Raw genomic sequence first — 12,499 nt, 5'->3', positions numbered from 1 at the left:
TAATAGTCTGTAGGTTTCTCTTTCTGGTTTTGGTGTCAGAGTAATACTGACTTCATAGAATGTGTTAAGAGGTATTTGCTCTTCTTCAGTATTCTGGAAAAGTTTGTATAGAACTGGTATTATTTCTTCCTTAAATGTTTGGTAAAATTAGCCAGTGGAACCATCTGGACCTTGAGTTTACTTTATGGGAAGATTTTTAATTACAAATCCAATTGTTAAAAGTAGATATGTGGCTATTTACATTACCTGTTTCTTCTTGAGTGAGCTCTGTTGTTTTGCATCTATTTCACCTAAGTTGTCAAATTAATGGCATAAATTTGTTCATAATATTCTCCTATTATCCTTTTGAAGTCTGTTGGATCAGTGATGATGGCCTCTTTGTCATTCTGATATTGGTAATTTGTTTCTTTCTTCTTCCCAAACATTTGGGTTACAGGTTTATCACCTTTATTGATCTCAAAGAAACAGCTTTTGGTTTCATTGATTTTCCTTAGAGTTTCTCTGTTTTCTGTTTCATTGATTTCTGCTTACCTTTATTTCCTTTCAAATTCTGCTTGTTTGGGGTTTGATCTGTTCTATTTTCCTCCAGTTTTTTAAGGTGGAAATTTAAATCATAGTAGTTCATTTTTTTTTACTGGTGTGTCAAAAGTAGCTCAAACTTGGGGCACCTGGGTGGCTCAGTCGGTTAAGCGTCCAACTTAAGCTCAGGTCATGATCTCACAGTTTGTGAGTTCAAACCCCAGGTCGGGCTCTGTGCTGATAGCTTGGAACCTGGAGCCTGCTTCAGATTCTGTGTCTCCCCCCACCCCCCCGCCGCCCACACACACACATTCTCTCTCTGCCCCTCCCCCACTTGCACTTTGTCTCTCAAAAATTAAAAAATTAAACATTACAAATTATTTAGAAAAAAATTTTAAGTAGCTCAACCTTTTTTTTTAAGAGTTTATTTTTAAGTAATCTCTACCCCCAACATGGGACTCAAAGTCACAACCCCAAGATCAAGTGTCACATGCTTTACTGACTGAGCTAGCCGGGTGCCCCGTAGCTCATGTTTTTTAACTTCTCTTTTTAATATATCATGTATATGGCATATTAGCATAATGGTACATTTGTAGAGCTTATAAATGTATGTTTGTTGGAGGTATAAATTTAAAAAACTTTAATGATAGACATGCACCATGAAAAAAGTTTTGGAGGACAACAAAAGCATTCTTTGATTAGAGCTGTAGGCTGACGCCTTGCTGGGAAATTTGACATATCGTGGGAACATGGGGATGCATAATGGGTGACAGAGCATAAGATGGGGTGGATGGAGTGGAGACAGGATGTCTGACAGCCACTCCCTTGGGAAGAACCCTGCAGCAGCATGGAGCAGTATCAGGATGCAGATGGAGCTTGGCCATCAGACTGACAGAGTCCTCACCCAAGTGGCCAGCACTGAGCACTCAGGATTGTTTTCAGAGTTGGTGGTAATAACTTAGGTGAGGCACCTGGTATATAGTGGATTCTACGCACAATATGATAGCTGTTATCAAAATGAAAATGTATTTCTTTATGACCCAGAGGTTGTTAGATAAACCAAAGGAGCTAAGGAGCACAAGTTCTCATCTTAATTTCTCTAGTTCTGTTTTGGCCATTTCTGTCTCACTCTATTCTCAGATGATTGGTTTTTGTTTTTGTTTTCTCAGATGATTTCTAAGCGGTCAACAACCCCTTAGTCTGTAGATTCAATTGACCCTTTCTACTCTTCACTGTCTTATTAGGAGTTGTCCCCACTTCACCTGATCTGCCTCTCATGGTGGTCAGGACAGCCTCCTGCTGGGGTGGTAGGAGGCAACCCCCTCAGAGCCTCCGGGAGCCTCTCCAGATGGAGGCCCTGCCTGTGGACACCTGCCCATTGGAGCTCCACGCAGCCTTGCCAGTGGATTCCATCTCCTGTTGTGGTATGGCAGTCACCATCACATGCAAGGAGTATGTCTGTGCTGGGCCCAGGGCCCGGCCCTCTGTTCATGTGGGGGTAACCTTCACGGGGCAGGTGCCTCTACCCCGGGCCAAGGAGACAGGCTGGGATCCAGCTGTATTCTTAATCCCCACACTGGTACTGTGAGAACACTATACAGACCCAAATAAGCAGGCAAACACCGTGAGGACCACCCTGGAGATCCCATCCCCCAGCCCTCTCAGAGCTGTCATTTGCTCGGCATGGCCCCTTCAAAGTCTCCGGTTGGAACCTGACAATAACAGTAATTCAACTTCATAATTGATCCTCCTTTTAAAAACATACTGTTGTCTATTGTGATAATAAAAGTTGTTTCCTTGAAAATAATAGTTCACATTTCTAGACATCTTGTGCCAGGCACTGAGTCCAGGGCTTCGCCTATCTCATTTAATCACCACAGCACCCTTTCTCAGATAATCAGGTGGCTGGAAAGCCCAGTCTTCACACTGTCTGTGTGACACATGGTCTCCTATGTGTTTGGCTGGACCCTCAGTCCAGCTCGCTTTATCATCTTCTCTGCCTTGCTTTCTGTGCTCCAGCCTCCCTGGCCTTTTCTGCTCATCTCCCCTCCTGCTCTGGGGTCTCTGCATGCGCCACTTTCTCCTCCCTAGATGGTGTCTTCCCTCTTCTCAGCATCTTCCTAGCTTTTGCTTTCCTAACTCCATCTCTGCCCTGGACCAGTGAGCCTCTCTGGCGTTGCCTCATTGGGAAGGTCTGCCCTGCCCTACCCAGCCGTGTCCCCCCTCTCACTCCCTTTCCACTCTCTGTGGCTCTGGTCATAGTTGATGGGCGGATTCTTTGACTCATCTCACCCATTAAGTTGTGAGCTCTAGAGCGCAGGGACCATGGCTTCACTTGTCTTTGTTTTAAGTTCTCTTGAGTTCCTGGCAGCTACACAAGCCAGCATGCAGTAGGACTCTGGTGGTATTCGTTGAATGTGTGGCTGAGTGTTGGGGAATGTGTGCCTTGCCTGCAGCGGACATCAGCATCTTTCCCACCAGCCCCTCTGATCCTGTGCGGTCGGTCAGCTGTGGAGCTGTGTGTGCAAGCCAAACTCCAGATGTGCTATCCTGTCCTCCAAGGTCAGAATGCAGGGACCCCATGGGGACAGGCATGTACGCATCACCCCAACCCAGCCGGCATCTCCCTTGTGCCCCTGACTTCTGGAGCATTTGCCTCCTAACCTGCCTCTCTGTCTGACCACCTGTACATCAGGAGTTGTGTGCTGCCTCTCCATGGCTTCTGCTGAGGCCCAGCTGGGTCTGCTCCTGGAACACGTGACAGTGCCTGGCACAGACTTTTAAAGCTCCCTGATTCTAATGTGCAGCCAGGCTGAGAAAGTGCCAGGTTATGAGGACTTTGGCCAAGTGCACACACCTCATACAATAATATGGTGAACACTTCTTAATGTTTGTCTTTCAGACCCTGATCAAAAAGCTCCCCCAGGACTATGTCTGAGCTTTAAAACATGCCAAGGCCAGGGTTCTGCCCTTTAAGGTTGTTATGGGGTGCAGCCCGGGCAGGGACATTTTAAAACCTCCCCATATGACTCCAGTAAACAGCCAGGGCTGAGGACCCCTGGGCTCCTTCGCCTTGGAGGCAAGGCTGGGAGCTGTGGGTGTACATGGAGCGGGGACTTCCCTCTGTGGGTTCCTCCCCACACCCACCCCACCCTCAGCATCTGCCAGAGCATGTGAGGGTGAGACCCCGAGTGCAGTTCTGGTGCGAAGGCCATGGCTTTCATTAGCTCGCTGGTTTCCCAAGGTGGCTGCATTGTAGAGTCACTTGGGATTTTTTTCTTAAATTCCAGAGCCCAAGCCAGCCTAATTAAACCACAGTCACGAGAGGTGGGACACAGGTGGCAGTAACTTGTGAAGCTATTCCCTAAAGTGATTCCAGAATGTGCAGATGAGTCTGAGAACTACTGCATTCGGTTCTCAGCAGGGTCCTTGATCTGGAATACAACAAACACCACCATCCCTTAGACTGTAGGGATGTGCTGCCCACGGTGCTGTGTGTGGAGCCCTTTCCCTCTGTTTCTTTTCTTCTTTTAAGAAGTTCTTCATTTCTGTTGTTGTTGTTGTTGTTGTTGTTGTTGTTGTTGTTGTTGTTTTAGGACAGTGTTAGGCTTATGGAATATTTGATTGGAAAGCAGTGCCCACATACTTCCCCGCCCCCCCCCCCCCCGCCACTTTCCCAACCTAATACACACATAGTTTTTTCTACTACTGACATCTTGTGTTTGTATGCTATATTTGTTAGGATTGATGAGCCATTATTGATACATTATCATTAACTGAAGGCCATTGTTTAAATTAGGGTTCACTCTTTGTGTTGTACATCCTGTGCATTTTGGTGAATGTATGGCATGTGTCCATCATTACTGTATCATATGCAGCAGTTTCACCACTCTGAACACTCTCTGTGCTCCACCTGTTCGTTCCTCCCCCTCTCCCTCCAAGCTCCTGGTAACCCCCGATCTCTGTGGTCTCTAGAGTTTGCCTTTTCCAGAATGTCATATAATTGGAATCATGCAGTGTGTAACCTTTTCAGATTGGCTCCTTTCACTTAGCAATATGTATTGGAGGTGCCTTTTCATGGCATGATAGCTTATTTCTTCGTATCACTTAGAAGTATTCCATTGTGTAGATGTACCACAGTTTGTTTACCTGTTCACCTCCTGAAGGACATTTCGTAGCTTCTAGTTTTTGGCAATTATGAGAAAAGCTGCTATAAACGTTCACGTGCAGCTTTTTGTGTGGCTGTACATTTTCAGTTCAGTTGGGTTAATACCAAGGATTTGTATTTACAAATTACAAAATTGCTGGATTGTATGATAAGAGTATGTTTAGTTTTGAAAGAAACTACCGGCTGTCTTCCAAATGGCTGTAGCATTTTGCATTCCCACCAGCAATGAATGAGAGTTCCTGTTGCTCCACATCCTCGTCAGCATTTGGTTATCTTCTGTTTCATTTTAATCTAAAGATCAGGAATATTCCAGAAATCTGAGGTTCAGAAATCCAAAGTGAGAGAAAACCTGGTAGGCCATGCATTCAGGGATGTTACTGGGAAGCTTTTGGTTGAGTCTAAATCAGTCTCAAATTCTTGCTTTTTTTTTTTTTAATTTTTTTAACGTTTATTTATTTTTGAGACAGAGAGAGACAGAGCATGAATAGGAGAGGAGCAGAGAGAGAGGGAGACACAGAATCTGAAACAGGCTCCAGGCTCTGAGCTGTCAGCACAGAGCCTGACATGGGGCTCGAACTCACGGACCATGAGATCATGACCTGAGCCAAAGTCGGACGCTTAACTGACCGAGCCACCCAGGCGCCCCTCAAATTCTTGCTTTTTAAATGTGACAGGGTGGTTTGATACCACCTTCCTGAGTCATACTGAGGGGACCTTACATCATTAAAAATAACCCAAGAGTGCATACTGAGGTAGCAAAGCAAGGAAGTGGTTGCCTGGAGTTGAGATGTGACAGCTGGGCCTCTGGCAGCCATCCTGGACCATGAGGTGATCTTAAGAAGGAGAAGCACATGCCGAGAACAGCAGAGCAGAAAACAGGCACCCAAGATCCTCCCAATCAGTCAGGTCCCTGTACCAGTGTGGCCCACACACTTCCACACTTTTTCATCAGAGAGAAAAAAATTCTAGCTTATTTAAGCCCAGGTAGTTTTTTGTTTTGTTTTCAGTCTTTTTGTTATTTGCAGCAGAACCTAGTTCTAGCAGCTATGAGTGGTTCAGTGGTTTGGCACAATACAAGTCTGTCCTACACACTGGGGGCCAGGAATGCTCAATGGTGTTAGGTGACACCAGGCAGTGGTGTGAGTTACAGAGGGCAGGAGAGAGGAGAGGTGGCCTGGGGACGGCATCACCTATCCTGTACACACCCTTACTCACATGAATAAAAGGTCTAGAGACCGAGACCTGTTGGGGGGGGAGGGGAAGGGAAGCTATGTGGGGGGGTTATGGATGGGTGCTGTGTGTGTGTGTGTGTGTGTGTGTGTGTGTGTGGTGAGTATGGGTGTGGTATGTGTGTGTGATGTGTGAGTGTCATGGTATGGTCTGTGAGTATATGTGTGTTGTATGAGTGGTGACTGTGTCTTGTGTGTACAGATGGTCGTGTGTGTGAAGTGAGTGTGGATATGGTATAGGTGTGGTGTAGAAGTGTGTCTATAGATGGATGTAGTGTGTGTGCAATGAGTAGGGTGTGGTATATAAGCAGATGGGTGGCATGTGTCCATAGTATATGGTGTGTGTGTATGTGTGTATGTGGTAGGTGGATGGGTATGTGAGTGTATATATGTGTATGGGTGTGTGTGTGGTGGATGAATACATGGGTGGGGGGGATAAGTGGATATAGGGATGTGTATGGATGTGGAATGGGGTGGATATAGGGTCGTGTGTATGGTGGGTGGGTATAGGGGTGTATATGTGTATGTGAGTGTGTAATGGGGGTGGGTATAGGGGTATATGGGGTTTGGTGGTTATAAGAGTATATAAGTATGTGTGAGTGTGTGTGTGTAGTGGGTGGATATAAGGACATATATGTGTGTATGTGAGGATGAGTGTGTGTCTGGTGGGTGGGTTTAAGGGTGTGTGTGTATGTGAGGGTGTGTAGGTGTGTGTGTTTGTGCACTGGGTGGGTATAGAGGGGTATATATGTGTGTGAGGGTGTGTGGTGGGTGGATATAGGGATGTGTGTGCATTGATGGTGTATGTGACGGGTGGATTAGGAGTGTATATGCGTGTGTGAGGTTGTGTGGTGAGTGGATATAGGGTTGTGTGTGTGTCTGTGTGAGAGGGTGGGTGGTGAGTGGATGGATATGGGGGTGTATATGTGAGTGTGTAAGGGCGTGTGTGTGAGGGCTGTATATGGGGTGTGTGTGTGTGAGAGAGAGTGTGTGGGGGATGGGTATATGCAGGCTGGGTTATAGCAAGGCAAGCAGAAGGTTGTGAGGGCACTAGAGGGAGGGCCTCAGCTCAGGAGGAGCAGGTAGAAAAGGGAAGATGAAGGTCAGTGAGGTGGGTTGCATGGCACAGAAGGGATAAAAAAGAAGGGACAAAAAGAAGACTGAAAAGGATATGGGTAGACAGAGCAGTCTGGAGAAGGAGCCAGCGGGCATGAGAGGCAAGAAGAGAAGGTGGATCAGAGCTTCTCTGGGTCCCAGGCACACAGTTGTCCGTGGTGAGAGGCAGCGTCAGGCTCAGGAGAATGCTGGGCTCCATCCTGTGCTCACACTGCTGTTGGGGCCATGAGATGTGCATGTTTTTAAGATATAGACTTGATGCAATATTGTGTTTTTACCACATACGTGGATCCCTTTGATAATAACATCACTCCATCCTCCTAAGACCAGTTGCTTCCCTTTGCCCTTCTTCTTTGCCACAGTCTTCAGGGTGGGTGTGATATGGGCAGGCGGGCCAAGAACCCAGACGGGGTCCCGCAGGCTTCACGCAGGATAGAAATCAAAGTGAACGGGAAGAAGTGAGAGCAGAGTTTACTGAGCAGCATAAGGGATAGAGTATAGTAGGTGAAGTGTCTGGAAGACTCAGGAAAGGAGAGTGAGTCTCTCCTTTGCTCGGGCTCTGAGGGTTTATTGAGGATGGTGAGCATGTGCTCTCAGCTACCCAGGAACCAGTCAGAACAAGGACAAAGGTCCAGGTGTTCTCCATAAGTCACTTATGCTCTGGAGCCAGGGGGTCTTGGCGTCACAATGTCTAACGGCAGCTGTCTGGAATACATACGTGATGACCCACCTGGTCACTCCTTAGATGTTATCTACTGTGCTGGAAAACTGCAAAGAAATCATTAACTCCTTGACCTTTACAGTTAGGACATCCATTCTTTGTACTATAAGGTATGTGCAAGGTGGGGCTGCAGGTCCTAGCAAGAACAGACTCAGGAAAAGGAGAAAAAGCGGTTCTCCTTGGAGTCCCTTCAGTGTCCCTGTCTCAGGTGAGTCCCCCCTCCCTCTCTCTGTGCCCTTCCCCTCACCCCTCCAGCACCCTGGGCTCCAGGCTGGGCCTAAGCAAGGAATGGCACCTGGCTTCAGGGTGCGGCCGCCCCAGGATCCTCCTTCTGTCTGTAGCTGCCCCCCTGCAGTACCCAACCGCATTCCTTCCCTGCCATTTATGCCACCCTGCATCATTCTGTGTATTTATTTAATGTGTCTTGTCTGTTTCCCTGCTAAACCATCAGCTCCATGAGACTAGGACATTGTCTCTTTTGTTCACTGCTGGGCCCCCAGCATTTAGAACAACACCTGGTGTTCAGTTACCATTTATTGAGTGCATAAAAAGTTTAAATGACAGGCTAAGGCCAATTGACTAAAGCGGGTGATATTTTACAAGTGTGAATTTAAATACAAAAGTGCAGGGAGGCACCTAGATGGCTCAGTCAGTTAAGCATTTGACTTGGCTCAGATCATGATCTCTCAGTTGTGAGATCGAGCCCTGCATCAGGCTCTGTGCTGAGAGTGAAGCCTGCTTGGGATTCTTTCTCTCTCTCTCTCTCTCTCTCTCTCTCTCTCTCTGTCCCTCTCCTGCTCAAGCTCTCTCACTAAATAAATAAACAAACATTAAAGAAAAAGTGCAAAGGGAAGTTAAGTAATTGGGAGGATTAGAAATGGTAAGGTGTGTTGAAAAGGATACCTACAAGCCCAAAGTGGTGTCACTTAGGCCAAGTCACCAAACCAGAGCTTAATACTAACCTAATGGCAGTTTCAGCCTCCCCTAAGTGTCAGTCTGTCAATCAGGAATTGTGTGATAGGCACTTCTGAGGTAATCTGTCTGTATTATAAGACCGCCTGCCCTTTCCCACTGAAGGAAGGTGACCTTGCTTGGAATAATCCTTTCTTTTCTTTTGCTAACAACTTTCTTGCCCCACCCTCCTTCCTATAAAACCTGCCATTTTGTACAACTCCTTGGAAACCCCTCTGCCTGAGAGGTGGGGTGCTGCCTGGTTCATGAATCACTGGTTCATAAAGCCAATTCGATCCTTAAATTTACTTGGTTGGATTGAGCGGGGCGGGGGGAAGGGGTTTAAGTTTTTTTAAGTTTATTTATTTATTTTTGACAGAGGGAGGGAGGGAGGGAGGGAGGGGCAAAGAGGGAGAGACAGAATCCCAAGCAGGCTCTGAGCCATCAGCGCAGAGCCTGAGGGGGCTCAAATTGACAAACCGTGAGATTCTGACCTGAGCCAAAACCAAGAGCAGATGCTTAATCAACTGAGCCCCCCAGGCGCCCCTGGATTGTTTTTTAATAGATTGTAAGCCTCCCCTAAATGCTGTGAGTCTCACACTCCAGTTGGGATCTGGGCTCAGTCTGATGGGTCAGTATCCTACTTTCCATTAGGAACCAGCACCCCCCATTGAGGTTCCTGGAGAATCGTAGGGTCTCTAAGATGGTGTCAGGGAATCAGGACCCAGGCACATGGTTGGCCCTCTCAAGGTAGCCACCCCAGAATATTCATTAGCAATTCAATTTGGAGGACGCAGAGAGGGAGAGAAAGACCAGATCCCCCTGGACCCTGTGCCCTGTATCAGACCATTAAGGCCCAAGATGGGAGCTGGTGGGTGAGAAGCTGTGACAGAAGCCTAGGGAGGGGAGCTGCTGGGGCCAGCACGTCGAGCTGAGGAGCTTCTTGGGATGTATGTGGTTTTCCCATTCCCTGTAACTGGTGCCAGGAGAACAGAGGCGGTGGTGTTACGTGAAGCAACACTTCTTCTGAGGCACAGATGGAAAAGTCACTTTTATTTTAGGCCCAGTGCTTCTCTTCCCCTGCCTTCCCCCGAAGCATCAGTTCCATCCCAGGAGAACCACCTAAAGGGATGCTTTCAGACTCACAGTCTCTAAACAGAGCCCAGATGCTCAGGGCTGTTAGCCATGGCATTTAAAAAGGCACAGGGCCCCAATGCTCCCTGGGGGAGTCACCTCAAACGACTGTGGTGTGGGTGTGGAGAAACTGAGTTAGGGAGCTGGAGCCTTGTGTCTGAGTTTTCTTCTGTGTCAGCTCTCCGGAAAACCCCCACTCGGGACAAACAGTGCTCAGGAAAAGCTGAGCGCATGGCCTACTTATAAGCAGTGTTAATTATGGGCTCTTGGGCGCCTGTCGTCGCTTAACCAATTTCCAGGGCTGTTGATTGGTTTATCCCGAGGCATCCAGGCCCCTTGCTCTAAAACTGCTCCTGACACATCAGCTTGGGTCAAGCTGTGGTGTGGAGTAATTACTGGGTGGGGTAGGGAAGGGGGACAGTAGCCGGCTTCAGGTTTGAAGCTGGCGGCACCTGCACTGCTGTTCCCAAGGAGTCTTAAAGCAGCTGATACACCTGCACCGGCTAAAGAGGGGTGAGAGGGTGGCCGTGCACAGCACCCTTTGGGGTGCTACACTGCTGGCGGGCTGTTCCCGCCCAGCTGGGCCTCCAGGGCCTCAAGGAGGCTGATTCTCTTTGCACATGCCTGGAAAGTTCATTGGCCTGCCCACACATGCGTGTGTGTACGTGCACAGTCCCCCAAGGGCCCTAGTAAACAGCTCTCTCTCTCTAGTGGAATCTCATTGTGTTTTGCAGACTTCATTCTTCCCAGCTCGTTTGTGCAGCGGGCAAGGGGTATCATTACTCTTACTTGTTAAGTTGCCTGAGAGGAAAAAAAACAAACAAGAAAGTTTTTCCTCCTCTAAGAGTCTAATTACTTGTTGGGTGAGCCCTGACCCATATACATTTCCAGAGAGAGAGACACCCGATGCCAGCAGAAGAGATGTCCTTGGACGGGATTCAGAGACCCTCTGCCGGCCATTCCCCCAGCTTCTGGCTCTGCAGCCATACCAGACTCTTGCCAGAGCTTCATAAGGAGTTTAGGATGCTCTGTTTCTTGCCTTGAGTCACTGGACATGCCATGCTATTTCATGTGTCTCTCTGCCTTTGTCATTTCTGTCCCTTTGCTGGGTGCATGTTTCCTCTCCCATTACCTGTGCCTTATTCCTCACCTTCCCCACTCCCCCCACCTCCAGTCAACTCCCCCTCTGAGCAGGCTCTGCACCTTCCATCTGCTTCGGTTGGTTTTGAGCACATTCCCTTGTGTTTACTTATCTGCCTGGCTCCCCTCCCTCCTAGGCTGTGAACTCCCTGAAGTCAAGGTCTCCATCCAGCCACCTTTTTATCTTGGGCACCTGGCACGGTTCTAGCCCATGGGGGATCCACTGAGGTGGGCCTCTCAGAGGGAACTCTCACCCCCAGAATGGCAAAGGGTCAAGCATATGCTACTAATGCGCTTCTAGCCTAGTTTCCAAGTTCCTGATTCTGACACATCACCTGCTGTCAAATTCAACGTTTGTCAAGGTTCTTGACACTGGCAGTTTATCTTGGGACTGGTCTTCAGGTTCCCTCTTATTCAGGTACTACTCAGTCAGGTTTGTTTAGGATTCTCTCCATTCAGCTTCCCCACCCACCAACCCCTCCTCTAGGCACTAGATGTGCAGGGTGCAGGGGTGGGGGGGGCATTTACATTCAAATAGGGAGAGACAGACAAGAAGCAAAATAATAAATAAGATAACATAGAGGGATGATAGTGCGGGGACCTGAACTCCACCTCTTGGTGGGGTGTGGAGAGGTCACCAGGCAGAAGAGGGCGTGGGAAGGAGATCTTGCAGCCATCTTTGGGAAATACCATCCTCCATGTTGTCTTTCGTTTTTCTAGCTTCCTGGTTCTGAAAATGCCCTTAAGTAGTCTGACTGAAGAAGAGCCCCTGGGTACATAAGGTTTTTCCCTCTCTATTAGTGTGGCCAGATTATCATTCATGTTTTGTTACACCAGTGGAGAGAGAATGGTACTTTGAGCTCCAGCTGGCTTCGAAGACACCTCCCAGGCTGCGGGGAGTGTCCTCGCCTGGAATGATGGACCTGGGAACACCCACATGTTGCAGCAAGGGCAGTGTCGAGTCAGCAGGAGGTTCAGAGCTGGCCTCAGCCCTTAATGGCAGAGGTCCTGGGCAGCAGAGACTCTCATGTCTTCCGCATCTGGCAGTTTTGAGGCCTCTGGTTTAGGTGTCTTCATCTGACTCAGCTCTGGGCAGCTCAGCGCTCTGATGGATCCCGTTCGCTTGAAGGTGGCTAGAGCTTGAAGACAGGAGAACATGAACAGCCAGGTTCCCAAAGCTCCCTCGGATGTCTCAAAACTGCTCGTTGCTTGATTCCTCCAGAAAACACCTGTGGTGCCAGAGAATGCAAACATGGTCCCCTTGGGCCAGGGGCTGTCATGCCCAGCCCTCCCATGGGAGTCATGTGCCTGTCCTCCTCTGCCCTCCGTAACTAACCCTCTGCTCTCCCTTGGCCTGACAGATGGAGACAAGCACTGGTGGTGCCCCTCCCTGCAAGAGGTCACGGAGGTGTTTCACAGCCTGGGAGCCTGTAGCCCTGCTCTGGGCCTGTGTGAACCCTGTCAGCACAGTGGGAGGTGAGTACTGTCCTTTCCTCACTGTCCTTTCTCATTTGTTCAGCA

General features: G+C 48.4%; 1 protein-coding gene across 6 annotated transcripts in view; it reads left to right on the top strand.

Moving 5' to 3' along the window:
* FAM178B (family with sequence similarity 178 member B) overlaps positions 1-12,499 on the top strand; it is a 114,750-nt gene that overhangs the window by 55,486 nt on the left and 46,765 nt on the right. For all 6 annotated transcript variants that reach the window (XR_009602595.3, XR_009602591.3, XR_009602603.3 and 3 more), the window contains one exon: positions 12,340-12,454. Coding sequence is in view for 3 of the 6 variants with exons in the window: in XM_060607936.2 (XP_060463919.2) it covers positions 12,340-12,454 (115 nt within the window). In the remaining 3 variants the exon portion in view is untranslated. The remainder of the gene's footprint in view (positions 1-12,339; positions 12,455-12,499) is intronic.

The sequence above is a fragment of the Panthera onca genome, chromosome A3 (genome assembly GCF_046562875.1).
Source record: "Panthera onca isolate mPanOnc1 chromosome A3, mPanOnc1 haplotype 2, whole genome shotgun sequence".
Classification (NCBI taxonomy): Eukaryota; Metazoa; Chordata; class Mammalia; order Carnivora; family Felidae; genus Panthera; species Panthera onca.
Note: the sequence above shows the minus strand (reverse complement) of the source record. Positions and strands in the feature narration are given on the sequence as shown.